This window comes from Vespula pensylvanica, chromosome 20 (genome assembly GCF_014466175.1).
Source record: "Vespula pensylvanica isolate Volc-1 chromosome 20, ASM1446617v1, whole genome shotgun sequence".
NCBI classification, from domain to species: domain Eukaryota; kingdom Metazoa; phylum Arthropoda; class Insecta; order Hymenoptera; family Vespidae; genus Vespula; species Vespula pensylvanica.
Window position 1 is genome coordinate 299,132 of NC_057704.1, and position 14,151 is coordinate 313,282.

A 14,151-nucleotide genomic window follows, 5' to 3' on the forward strand; every position below is an offset into this window, starting at 1 on the left:
GAACCCTTGACCGCGACTCGACCGAAATCCGAATCAACCGTGCTCGAAAAAGCGAGCGTTAGATATAGATCGAATCGAATAAAATCTTTCTCGCGAGGAGAGAGGGAGAAGGAGATCTCTAATGGGTGGTTCTAATGGATACCCGAATAAACTCGGTGCAGGGAAGAGAGGTCGAGTGAGAGAGAGAGAGAGAGAGAGAGAGAGAGAGAGGAGGGGGAATATAGTTAATTTATGTAGGTTAGTTTAGAAGGTAGCCGAGAAGACGTAGTCGTACAAGGTCGAAATTCGTCGAAAGCGGTAGCATGGTAGGACGACGCCACGAAGAAGCGTAGTTTGTAGTAGAAGCGCATATATGGTATTCTTGGGCGGACGAGTCCGAGAGCACTCGATGGGCTAAGTAAATCAGAGGGCTTTGGCCGAGAAGCCGGGTCGCCCTCTTCAGGGCCAGAGAGGCAGAGGTGCTAGGAGCAACACAAAGGGTTGGCTAAGAGCTCTTCACCGGGCACACTCGGTCTCTCCTCGTCTCTCTCCGAGTTAGCGAGCATCGGCTACTTCTCTCGCTCTCGGACCGACTTGCTCCCTTCGTGACGTGATTGCTACCGAAATGTGTTTACGGCGTAAACCGTATCAAAATGTCGACGTTCGCCATCGTTCGCAACCTCCTACGACGCTATCGTCCCTCGTCCCTTTTTTCTCGAGCACATCGATAAAACCTACTAAGGTCGGCCTTCCGTCAATTTCGAACCATTGCTATCCTTCTCTTTTTATCTCATTCTCATCGAGCCTTTCCACTCTCCTACTTTTCTTCGTCGTCTCGACTTTTTCAAAAGAGGGCCAAACTCCTCCCCTTCTCTCTTCTTCTATTTCAACGGACGCGATCTTCGAAATTGCGGCTCGCCGTTCCTTTCATCCATGGCTGACTTTTCACGGGAAGGCACGAGGAGTCATCCTGCGAGGGGAAGAGAGAGAAAGAGAAGGACAGAGAGAGAGAGAGAGAGAGAGAGAGGGAGAGAGGGAGGGAGAGAGTACAGTGGAAATGCGTTTGCTCGAACTCGCGCGATAATATTTTTACATTTTACATTAAAAGCTTCGAACTCTGCTACGGTTTAAGATCGCGAATGATCGACGAACGTGTTTTTATTTTATTCGAAAAGGTTGGAAAGAAAGTAGAGCTTTCTCCCTGTTAAAAGAAAATACTTTCTTTTTACGCCAAAGATATTTTCAATTTAATACGTAGTAGAAAATATTTGCTAGGACTACGTTATAGACGGAGAATCGATTCAGGGACAGCCTTTCAACAGAGCGTACGAGCGTTTTCGTTGTACGGTCTGTACTTGTAGCAACTCTTCCATACCTCGAAGAGACAAATTGCGGAATGGAATCGATAAAAGATCGCGAGCGGCATGGAAACATGGGTAATGATGGTCCAAGCCCAAACACCGAACAAACGAAGATGATCCGGGCGTACACCGGCGCGAGACTTTTCCAAGGTATTCACCGTCCACAGAGCTATGTTGACGACGATGAGGAACGTGATCAGTTCTTTGCCCGGTTTCTCCTTTCCAGTGGTGCAACGTCGTCTCCATGCGATCTAAACACGATACCGTTGGTGGGATCAGACAGAGAGAGAGAGAGAGACTTGCCGTCAAAAGAAAATTCCTTGGACTTTTCCGCGATAAAATCGATGGACTCGACGACGGCCTTTGACCGCTTCGAAAAGAGACTTACTTTAACGAGTAAAGTTTGACAGGTGCTCTGCACCAAGGTTAAGAAATCCGTAATCAAAGACAGCACCCACATCGGACCCATGGTTAAGAGGCTACCGACTATTCCAAAAAGACAATGCAGATAAATTCCAGCCTGAGCTGCCGCCAAAAGAGTCGAGTCCAGTCGCGGAGCTTTCGAAGATACTTTTTCCTCCAAATTTCGAATCTTCCAAGCACCGGATATAGAAGCGGCTACACCTGTGTCGTACGTAATATCGAGATATCAAAGTTCGATTGAATTATCGCTATGAAGGGTTCGAGTTTGTTACATCGGATAAAGTCTATTACCTAAGGATAAGATCGCGGCTTCTAGGGCAGTAACTTGTTGTATCGCCATCTTGTGCTTTGCTTCTTTCAAAACGAAAAACATGATCAAACTTAAAATCGTAGCAGCTACTAAAAGTATTCCACCAAAGAGGCCTCTGAAGAAAAAAGAAAACCTTACGTAGTTGTGACCTTGCGAATTAGTTTCTTCTTTTCTCTTTTTCGTTCTTCTCTTAAATTCGAAGTAAGTGATACCTATGAGCACTGGTGCAATCGATACTGAGTCTATGCATCGATCTTGCCGAATGTTCGCTCTTCGTTTCGGTTCTTTCGTCCGTTCTCTTCCACATTTCGAAAAGTATTACCGCGCATATCAGACTGAATTCGATCGTGCAAGGGAAGAGAAAGGGACTGGCGTCGCTTAAGAGCGATTTCAGAATCCCTTCGTCACCCTCGTATGCGTGGCCCAGTTGATCGATCTCGTTGTGTGTCTCCTCGATGAGAGCCTGAAATCAAAGGCGTCGCACAAGAGCCGTATACGAAAAATTGTACAACAGTTTGGATAGCCTTTGCTAATCGCTTTAATCTCTCAATCAATTAGGAATTAATTTTAATCGCGAGAATCGCGCTACCTTTTTCTTTCTCGTTTTTGCTGACGCATATATATGTATATGTATATATATATATATATACGCGCGCGCAAATATATATACACATCAATTGCAATTCACTTGGCTCGTGCTCGAATCCGAACGCCGAAAGTTCATCTCGCTTTATCGCGAAATTATTATTTTCAATATCGATAAGCGCCGACTTCGATTTCGACAAACATCGGGGTTGCGGGCTTTGCTTTATAAACGCATGGGACTTGTTTCCGATATTCATATCGAATTGGATGCCGATAAATATTACGTTCGATTTCGATAAATACCAAATTCGTTTAATCGATTCACATAGGTATTAAAAGCTTATCGATCATGGCAACGTAATTTTCATGAGCTTTGCATTTATTGGTCGAACCTTTGTGTTTTTATCTTTTCTCGAATGAAATGTCCTTGCACGTTCTCTCATTTACAGTTTGGAATTTTTCCGATTCAGGGCGAAATGAAACGAAGAAACGTACAATAATCTACCCGTTTAACGTTTCCAAAACGTAGCGTTGGTAAAGCCATCGGAACGATGCATCCTATATATCTGTACCTAATGTTTTTCGAATTAGTTTGAATTACTACACTCGAATTACGTCATATTGATTTGGGCCGAGAGGAGGCGTACGGAGTACTTCATTATTCGCTGTGGAAGTAATGATATGTTGATAATATGCGCATCCATGCTGTACATCTAACGGATAACGTATATCGAAATTATCGCTTATGCGCGTAGGTAGATATGTAGAGGCATGGGAAAGGTGTGCCACCTTCTCTAACGATTATTAACAGAGATTCAAAGTAGAGACAGTGAATTGTAAATAATTGCGACGCGAATCACCTGAAATCGGGATCTTCGAAAAAAAGACAAAAAGTTTTCATCGAGCTACTGGTCGGTTAGAAAAATATCGAAAAAGGTGAAATAATAGATGGGCGTTTTTCGCTTACCTGAAGCCACTCGCAGAGATTCGTCGCGATCATATGCATCAGGCCTAATTTCGCGAGTGCACCGAGTCTCGCAAACTCAAGATTTTTACTGTTAAGGAATATAAAGTGCATCTGAGCTGTGATCAGGAGTAATCTAGCGGCTGGTGTAATCGCCCTGAATGGCCCGGAAGCTATTTCCGCCCCAATTTGCAATCCGGTAAATACCAATGAACCGGCACCAAATCCTACAGCGCCGAATCTCAAACAAAAGCTTCCATATTGTTGCGCCTGAGAAAAGGAAAAAGAAGAAATCTCTACTTTGCTCTCTTTCGTTACTACAAATCTATATGTTCGAGCTAACGATGAGCAAATGAGTGGTAGTACGTTAATAAAGAGTGACAAAAAATAATAGAGGGAATTGTACCTGGCTGGTGTGAACACGTGCACCCTTTTCATCAAAGGTAAAGGTCTCCTCCTGTCTTTTGCCCTGCAGTATCAGCTTTTTTACAGCTTTGTCTTTCAGCATGCTGGCGTACATGGTGATCACGAAAGTAACGCTTCCAAGGTAGAGGTATAAATAAAACCCCTGAAAAGTCGAGTTCCGTCGTATCCTTTGATGTATGGCATTTAAAAAAAGTACAACGGAGAAGGAAAGAGAGAGAGAGAGAGAGAGAGAGAGAGAGAGAGAGAAAAGAAGGACTATTTAACTTTTAGCCTTAACGTCGCAAACTATCCAATTTTTTTTCTTTTTTTTCTTTTTTTCGTTCGACCATTGACAATAATTTCCGCTGCATTTATTCGGTTCGAGGAAAAGGAATGCAAAAGAAATGGATGAGCTTGCTTCGACGTACCTGATTCAAAGCGATCGGTACTTTATGACTGACGCTGGCTGTAACTGGCAACGCGAATCCTATCACTATCAACAGTTTGGCGTAAAGCATGCTTACGGTGGATATCAACTCTCTCGGATGTTTATGTTTTGATTCGTGTTCCGTGGATTGCATGACTTTCAAGATCGGTGCTTTCGCTAATGTGAGTCGAAAACGTTTACGTATCTTTCCCTCGAAAAACTGGAAAAGAATTTCTGAGAAAATTGAATAAAAAATATTTACCTTTATCGACGTCGAGAGCGTTCAAAGACGCGCAAGCCGTATTGACCGGCGTTAATTGCAAATAATTCGTTCGCAACTTTCGACGATCATCGTCGGACTGATACTGATTGTTTGTTTGATTTTCTAAATGTTTTGGATTCGTACGGAGCGATATCGGTAGTCCTACGCTCGGGGCGTGTCCTTGCGAGATATCCTGATCGTGCGGCATGCAAGAAGGCAGCGACATATTACTGCCTATTCCAGAAATAAGAGCTCTGCCGATAGAAAATGGGAAATGCTATATTTTCGTTTGCACGGACGATACGTTCCAGACTTATATCTCACAATTTATGCTCTTTTTTTTTCGAAACGTACGATAACGTAAATCTTGCTTTGGTTTATGCACGTTGCATGCATGTATATTCAAAGGTATATCCTTTTCGATATTCGACAGTGTTTCGACTTTATCGATGATGTTCTTATATCTCGAGAGAATTTGAAACGAATCGAAGAAGGATAGGGAGAACGATGGATCGTTTTGCGAGATAAAGCGAGATGTACGTACGTTCGAACGAGATCATTTAATGACGTTACCCTAGGAGGCCTCGTTTGTGATGGATAACGGCGTTAAATCCGCTGCTTTCCCTTCTCGGACCGTTGATTCTTCCATGAGAGGAAGGCAAATACTTGCTGTTCTCTATTTCCGTGGTAATCGTCATCGGGGTAGACGTAGCTCCCGTCGATTCCTTAGATTCAGAACTTTACGGATGCGAAGGTATTAGAAATAAAGTATGACTCGTAATGAACAATCGATTAAACTTTACGACTTACTTTGTAACGTTGGCCATTTGCTTAGATATCCAAGCAAAATGAGTTACGAACGAACTTACGGATTAATATTTACGCACGGATGCGCTCGTCGCGAGAAGGAAAGAAACGCGTTTAAAATTCTCCCCCTTTCACGGTCTCTCTCTCTCTCTCTCTCCCTCTCTCTCTCTCTTTTCTTTATTCGAAGGTAGCGTGACAATCGCTTCCGATTATTCACCGACAATGCGTCAAACTTTTCAGGTTGGCCGTGCTTGGATGAGGCCAGAGAGGATTCGCCTTCTGACTGAAAGTTGGAAATTTATTCTCTAGTAAATTCGCGAGTTTGAATTTTTAGCAGGGCGGCCAACTACTTTCTCTTCTTCTTCTTTTTCTTCTCTTCCTCTTTCTCTTTTTCCCTCTTACTTGTCCTTTTTGTCCTCTATTTCGAAGTCACGCTCTTAATCGTTTCTCTCGAAATATAAATCGAGTGTGCGCGCGAAGGTAAAACGTTTTTAAGTATATTCCTTTACGCTAGCGAAGTAGAAGATGGTTTATCGATGATAATTTGCAGCGCGTGTAAAACTAGTCGACCGTGTCGGCGTTAAACTGACAAACTTTCGTTTAAATCGCTCTGAAAGGATCCTGGAAACTGTGACGTTATCATCAGAACCGCGTCACTGGAATGAAACGCGCATTATAGACGCGTAGCCTAGTTTGTTTCTAGCGTAGAAAGCGGACAGGACGATCGCGCACAATTCTCTTTGCGAAAATTAAGGAAACCGCGTTTCTATTCCGACGTTATAACTTTGCTTACTCGTTATCTTTGGGGAAAGGATCGAAGGACCTCGTTCGGGACGACCCGATGAAAGAAATACGAAAGACTAAAAAGCGAGGCACGAGTTACTTCTTCCTTGACCGTTTCTATCGTACTCGCACCGATGTTCCTTCGACCGGGAGTGCAGTTTCATTTTACTTGCACGTTTTATTAGCACTTTGTAAAACGAAGAATGAAGCGATATACGTACATTGTAAACGCATTCGTTTTACCATCCAGTGGAAGGAGATAATCGATTGCTCTCGATTGGACAAACGCGTAACGTTTCGGTCGTTTCTCGAAATTATAAATTTCATTCGGTCGAGCGTACATCGTCCTAATGAGTTATCGATAATGGCGGCGTCCTTTTAATTTCTACGCCGAACGAAAATTGCTGCTCCGAAGCTAAATACGCGAGTGGTACGCGCCGTTACGATATACATATATCGACTTTTTTTTCCCACGGAGAGACGAAATTCGCATAAGGGACGGATACGAGATATGTCTTTCTCGAGTCGAGAGTCACGGAAGAGAAAAAAGGGAAAGTATCGAAGAAAGAAAGAAAAGTAAAACCTTACGAGATTTACGAGACGTTACGAGAAATTTCGTCGACTTTCGATAAAGTCGAGAGACAGTCGGCAAGAGAGCGTTGAGTTTTCAACGATATCGCATAGATTGTTATAAGACCGTACCGGTAGATTCCGTATTATTTTATGAGACTTTTACATGGCGACAGAATTTATAGGGCGATCTTTTAGAGCGTAACGAGTACGAACGGGCGAGAGTTACGTGGACCGTAAACCGATAATGACGCCTGCATCATCCTTTGCTCGCGAGACTGCCCGGAATATACATATTTGTCGAAACGCTTCGAAAATTTAGATTGTTCCCGCTAAACGGTACTAATTGCGAGCAATGCCGATACTTGTTAGCGAGCCGAAGCTCGATTACCGTATCGTACGACGTCGTACGTAGCACACAAATGCGTTTCGTTCGTTCGAAAGAACGCGGCTTTCCCCGAATTTCGCAGGCCGATGATTGACTTTCGTTTGACTAAAAATTAAAGACGATCAAACATCGTCGCGCCAAAAATAAAAAGCTCGTCGACAGAAACAAATCAATTTAAGCCAGAGACGCGTTCGAAAATCTCATAATGTCAGATGGACGGAGAGTTAACGACCGTTTCATTATTTTCAATGAAAAAACGACGAAAGAAGGAACGTCGAGAGACCGACCTACGTTCAGGTGAAACTCGGTTCCTCGATGATGTTCTACGGAGCGAAATGGATTCTGAAGAGGAGGACGAGGACGAGGAGAAGGGTGGCGGGAGAAGGGGACCGAGGGAGGGAACAACCGGAAGGGAGTTCGTCGCTCATCCGCGTTGCTCGACTAGAAGAGCCATCCTCCGTCGGGTTCGACTGCGATGGCAGCGGCGACGGTGGTGGTTCCCTGTTTCTGGGACTCCTCGTCGTCCTTGAAAGAGAGAGATAGAGCTCTTTCCTGGGGTGGGGACCAAAGCGATGGAAGAGGGAGAACCGGAAGTGCCCGGATATGAGTTTCCGGCAAGGACAATTTGCAGCGCGAAATTGAATGATCGACTTCGATAAGCGGTCGAAAGAGAGAGAAAGAGAGAGAGAGGGAGAGAGAGAGAGATTGCAGGTCCTATATTGGGAAAGAGGAGGGGGCAGGAGAGACAGAGAGAGATAGAGTCGATCGCGACGACTCGAAATGTCGCTATTACGATGATTCGTTAGCGTCATTACCGCCTGTCGCGAGAACCGGGAAAGAGGGCGCGTCCGCGCGCATACGAAATCCATTTGTCCTCCGTTAATTGTTATAATCGCGGAGGTACGAGCTTATTCGCACCGGACAGAGCGTACATGCCGATGGAGGATTCAAAACATAGCCCGAAGCTAGTCTTTCAGCATATCGTCGAAAATGATCTTCTTATTTTGTCACCGTTCGCGAAAAATGAATAGCATACGGCGTAGAGATCTTTCTTCTATTCGGCCAAATTTTCCTTGGTACGTATCCCGCATCATCCTTCTGATTTTATCCTAAAATATCGGAAAGGTGAAAAATATATCACGGCGTGCTAATAACGTTTACACGTATCGAAGATGCGACGAGCCAATGGCGTCAGTTTTCTCATTTTTTTTATCATTATTTGTAAATAACAAAGTTTACGAATAGACTGCTTGCCCGTACGTTAAAAGAAAAGTAATTCTCGATTTAGATAAATATTGAATATCCATTACACGTAATTATCATTATCGCGCGATTTAGATAGACCGATCGGTAGGTAGCCTTTCGCAAGTTCTGATCGTACAAACGTTACTGATTGGTATTCGTCGTTGAATAGGACCAAAGGAATGACACAAGTGGCATAATAAACGAAATGGAGGACGAAACTCCATTATGCACCGATTCTTTCTACAGGTGTATCTGCTTATACGGATAAAAAAGAAAAAAGAAAGAGTTGCCAGAGGGTAGAAAACGTTTCGACGACTTCGATTTCTTTCTCTACACGGAACAACGACGACGACGATGCAACATACATATTTCGAATACGAAGGCAACGGACCGAACTTGATTTGCCGGATCACTGAAATTGTTGATGCGACGCGTGCCGTGATTGTGTCGTGCGGAAATAAAGGTGAAAGAGAAATAGGCGCTGGCACCGATCGACCGACGACCGCTTGGTTGGCGCTCTTTCGATCGTCCAAAAACGCTCGAATGATTGCGAGAACCGAGTGTCATTTTTGCACGAACGATACGCGCCGTTATAAATCGAACCGCGAACGGGCTATTTACCTGTCCTTTCTCACCAACGTCCATGTCTCTCTCTCTCTCTCTCTCTTTTTCTCTTTCATCCGTACATCGTGGTCAACGCAACCATCACTGGCCACCGGCCTCCGTGATACAGAGAATGAGAGAGAGAGACAGAGAGAGAGAGAGAGGAGAGAGAAAGCGGCCACTCGGCCTGTCGACGGTTTCATTGGCGGCATCTATTGGAAAATTTATTCCAATATTTTCAATTAAAGTTAGACAATGCTTGGTTTGATAACGCTACCTGCTATACGCCGTTCTAGTTTACCGAGAGAAAAATAATATAGTACGCGCGAATGATCAGGAACCGCTTTCAGAGGCCGTCCGCGGTTGCGTCGTCGTCGTCGTCGTCGTCGTCGTCGACGACAAACGGGAGGAAAAGAGAAGAAAGGAGCCCTCCGAGCGGAGGGAGAAGCTTCGCAACGAGCGACGATGGTGATGGTAGTGGTAGTAGTCGTTCTATGTCAGCAGCTACCGAGAACGGAAGAAGAGAATGGTGTTGGTTGACCGTCGTCGAGTTCTCGAACAATACCCGATTTCGTTCGGTTACGTCGCTACGCGGCGAACAAGCTATCGACCAACTTTTTGTTCGATCGACTAACGTAATTATAATTCATTCCTTTCGCGGTATCGAGCCTCTATCTTCTCCATACGCAAACGAGAAATTTTACCTACTTTTTCGTGTCTCCATAAACTATATTACATAGCGTGATTCGCGCGGTGCAAATCGTAACGACGTCGACGAAAATAGGGAATGACGACTTTCTTTGTAATACACCTAGATATTGTAGAATAACTTATTTTACATTCGACGTACACGGTGTCACGAAATCAAGAAAATTTTACTTACTCGTATCATCGTTCGTTCCGTTTGAAAAGCATGTACCTAATCTTCTAGACGAGATCTGCCAAAGGATCGATTCCAAATACGCGTCCTAGCTTTTCAATGGAAAGACATCGATGTCGAATACTGGCAGGACATTTTGTAAAAGGACACCCGGTACTTTAGTCCGCCCATGCAGGGAACGATAATTAGATGCCTGCCGGCGTGGCCGCAAACGTCACGTGGCTGTCACAAGAGCTGTCATCGCTTCCTGTTAGCGCCGACGTTCGCGAACAAGCGAGAAGGAAAGAGAACGAGGAAGCGAGAGAATGGTCGAAGGTACGATAAGCGAGAGAAGGAGCGAAATACGAGAAACGTAGAAGCTTAGTAGCGCGAACTGGACGATACTGTGATTTGCTCGGACAGTTCGATCACCGTTCTTCGTATACTTCGACCACGCTCCGTGTCAGAGTATTTTCTGTCCCTCCACGGCGAAATGGATTCTTTCACGTAGAAATGTTGAGAATGCATCTTTAATGACGTTCGAATGTTTTCGTCAATTTTTTTTTTCTCGAGGAATCCTCGAGCGTACATACCGTTAAGTCTCAATTTATTGCGTTATTATCAATATTAGTTCTTTCCAAACAAATTAATATCTTAGGAAATGAAAAATTTATTTCGTACGTTCAATGAAAGATTAAGGTTGGCAGATAGGCGGAATAAACGGACGGATGAACGGATATATTAAAAGAGAGAGAGAGAGAGAGAGAGAGGGCGGGCAGAGAAGAAAAGTAAAAAGAGAGCCGACCAATAATATGTTACTGCGAAAAGAAAGAGAAGGGAAAAGGGAGAAACCGAATGAACGTACCGAGGAGATAGATGATCTAATGAAATAATAGGATCCAGCTATAGTGAGTACGGTGCAAGGGAGAGACTGCCCGAAGTTCAATGGAAATGGATGAATGTCCTCGCGTGCAAACCAGTCGGTATGGGTTTCGGGAGGAAAAGCGAAGCCTCTGACTTTAATACCACGCTTGGTGCTCACCACTTTACGATACAACACTGTTTATAATTGAAATCGGTCCTATCTACCATTCGTTCTGTCTTTCGATTTCTCTCCATTATACGTATCTATCGATATTCGCGTCTTTATATTCCGCAACCTTCTCGCGTAGTCAATTATCTTGGATTTTGCGATAGAAAATCGTCGTATGGGGAATCATCGAAATAGCAAGGAAACTTACGCAGCGAACGTATCTCTCGTTATTTGAATTATATGCGATATCGAAATTGAGCGTGACTCGAGCATCCTTGGTTTGAAAAAGCTAGAAAAAAGCATTCCAGCGATAGAAGCTCGAGTAAACGCGCTGCTAGCTTCATATAGCGTACTCTTCTAAAGAAGTCGGAAGGGTAAGAGAGAATAACAGAGAGAGAGAGAGAAGAAAGATAAAGCCCGATTTACGGCATGCTGTGCAATTTAATACTGTGCATTTCAATGCGTTTACAGCGGTGCGCGAAATTGTTAGGGGTAAACTCGTTGCTAGAAATGAGCGCAAACGTGCTTCGAGAGAAACGCTTCGAACGAGTTCGAAGTCGAAAAAGAAGCTTCGGAATTGAAAATCTGCAAAGCTGGACACTATCGCGTATTACAATGAGTCGTTTGATTACGAATCTGTAGATCAAACGAAAAACAATTTTTTGTCAATCAGGAAAGAAGGAAATTCCGGAAGCGATGTGGTTTGGTTTTACGCTCGGCGATTGGAAAGTTGTTCTCTGTCGAACAGGCGTGGTCCATTCGCGAGGTCGCTCGAACGGCTCTTCGAGCGCGCGCGCGAGAATTTACGTTTCCGTATTCACCGACGGACGACAGACGAACCATTCGTTATCGCTATTCTTACGGTCGAATCGGACGCGTTACACGCGAATTTCGATTGGCGTTTACACGGAAACGCGACCGGTCCACTCTTGGGGTCTCTTCTATTCAGGAAAATCCATGCTATTTTATAACCAACGAGCGATGCGATTAGCGATCTCGCCTTCGACGAGATTGAATCGTTTAAATGCGATCGAAAGGGAATTGACGGGTATTCGTAGGATCGATAGAAAAAAAATCTTCGTTCGTTTGGAGAATCGAACGAAAAAAAAAAGAAAGAAAAGAAAAAAATATATAGAATAAAAGGAAAGAAAAGAAAAACGTCATCGAACGGACGGACACGGATCGACGTGGCGCTCGACGCATTCGCGAGCGACGGACGATCGTCATTGAGATTCGTTATCACGCCCGGACGTTACGACGGAACGTCACGATCCTCGACCGATTCCAATCGAAATGCCTAACTGTATTTCGAGTTTTGTATTTTTTATACGAACCGAGAAAAGAAGCCCTGCCTGATTTTACGTTGAAGTTTCTCCCGAATCCTCCCGATAATTTCCGACTCCTACGGAAATCCGAAAAAGTCGTGTTATTACGGGCGACGAAGATCGTCGAGAGGAAATAGAACGGTCTTACTACGGCCCTAAAATCTTCTCGTTAATTTTCGGATCTATCCGCTTTCTCATAGGGAATCTCCGACCTCGAGATAACGTAGTTGCGTGCTATAGAAAAGGAACGAGAGAATCGAGAGAAAGATACATAGAGGAGGGAGCATATGTGAACGAAGTGGAAGAGGAAAGAGAGACGGTGCATGCCCTGGTAACGGGGCTCGAGTAAACTGGTAATACTAATGCTAGTAGTAATACCTAATAGCAGCCCGAAGCAGTGCCCGAGCCCGACTCCTTCTAAGTGAATTAACCTCGAGCTAATCTCAAGTTAAGTAAACCCCTAAGCAGACCTCGAGTGATGCATACCTACTACTTCGTACGAACGCCGCACAGGTCCCCAATCTCCTTCCCTTAACGCGTTTTCTCCTACCGTATGTCTGACGCATAACGAAAGGATGGAGCGAGTTTATCGGAAACGACTACGAGATAATACGCCTCTCGACTTTGAGCAAAAATTCTTCTCGAAGAACACGTCGATCGCGGTGATTCGCTCCAAGACGTATCGTGGCGGAGATGATAAAAAAAGGATATGTATTTCGTCGATAGAAATAATTATCTTTGAATGTTTTCTTTATTTCAGGTCTTAATGAATAAACCAAACAACTCTTTTTCCCGAAGGGTTCTTTATACGTACCCATTTCGTTGCGATCTTGTTACCACTTTTTTCTCAAAAGAAATAAAAAAAAAAAAGATCGCAGACTTTATTTTTATTCCATCAGACGCAGCCGCTACACGGCTGCGTTATACTATCGCTGCCGATATTAATCTCTCTCTAATTTCATAGTAGCGGGGAGACTTCGGTAATTAACGACGGCGTTGAATTTTTTTTCCTCTTTTTTCTTCCTTTTTTTCTATACTCGCGACACGTGCCGCTTGGCGTGGAAAGAAGCCAACGTAGTGTACGTACCTGCTAGCTGCGTTAATCATCGTCGGTGCAGGTGACACGCTTGGCCAGTCTTCTCCTTTTTTTTCCTCGCCTTTTCTTTCTCGCGGTATCACGTTTTTTCTCCGTCTCTCTCTCTCTCTCTCTCTCTCTCTCTCTCTCTCTCTCTCTCTCTATCTGTCTCTCTTCCCCGCTGGGGAGTAATTCACGATAAGGAGTCGCAACAGTAAAGATTCGCAACGACATACCTCTATGAATTTCTATAGGATCGTCTTTCTTAAATCGCGCCAAGACCGTCTTCCCTCGTAGATTTGGATTTCAAATAAATTTCGAATCGTCGACGTGGTTACAGATCGTGCAGGTTTCGTCGACAACGAACCAAGTTTTATGGAACGGCTCGCCTGTCACGAAACCCGGACGTCTGCGTCCATGCTGCTTCGATTTTTCTCCGCTTTCTTTATTTCTTCTTCCGTTTTCCTTTCTTTGCGACTTATCCTCATAGGACCTCTACCTGGATTATGAAAAACATGGAATCTTATAGTATCGATCTTCTCCGAGGCGTCTACGTATTACCGTGTGACTTACGTATCTAGTTACCGTTTTTCTAACCAGAGGAGATAAAACGGAACGATGGAAGACGATGGTCGAAGCCGCCAGAGCGTGGGTGTGCCATCCCGATTTTCTCAATCGAATATCGTTTGATCCGTAACGAGGATCGTTTTTATTTAAAATTAAACGAACAGCTTTAGCTCCTGCCTA

General features: G+C 44.1%; 1 protein-coding gene across 4 annotated transcripts; it reads right to left on the bottom strand.

Moving 5' to 3' along the window:
• Positions 1 to 1,026: 1,026 nt before the first annotated feature.
• On the bottom strand, positions 1,027 to 10,019 carry LOC122636055 (proton channel OtopLc-like). Of its 4 annotated transcripts, none has more exons than XM_043826896.1 (11): positions 9,996 to 10,019; positions 5,586 to 5,806; positions 5,290 to 5,454; positions 4,717 to 4,970; positions 4,456 to 4,631; positions 4,029 to 4,190; positions 3,626 to 3,892; positions 2,286 to 2,536; positions 2,055 to 2,188; positions 1,729 to 1,964; positions 1,027 to 1,591 (listed from the first exon to the last, which is right to left on the bottom strand). In XM_043826896.1, the coding sequence occupies exons 1-11, from the start codon at positions 10,002 to 10,004 to the stop codon at positions 1,295 to 1,297; spliced, it is 2,172 nt and encodes a 723-aa protein (XP_043682831.1). In that variant the 5' UTR covers positions 10,005 to 10,019; the 3' UTR covers positions 1,027 to 1,294. The 4 variants fall into 4 exon arrangements, with proteins under 4 accessions (XP_043682831.1, XP_043682835.1, XP_043682834.1 ...); XM_043826900.1 differs by lacking the exon at positions 9,996 to 10,019 and adding an exon at positions 6,895 to 7,303 and having other exon boundaries at positions 5,527 to 5,806; XM_043826899.1 differs by lacking the exon at positions 9,996 to 10,019 and adding an exon at positions 6,895 to 7,303 and having other exon boundaries at positions 5,527 to 6,151.
• Between the last annotated feature and the right edge of the window lie 4,132 nt (positions 10,020 to 14,151).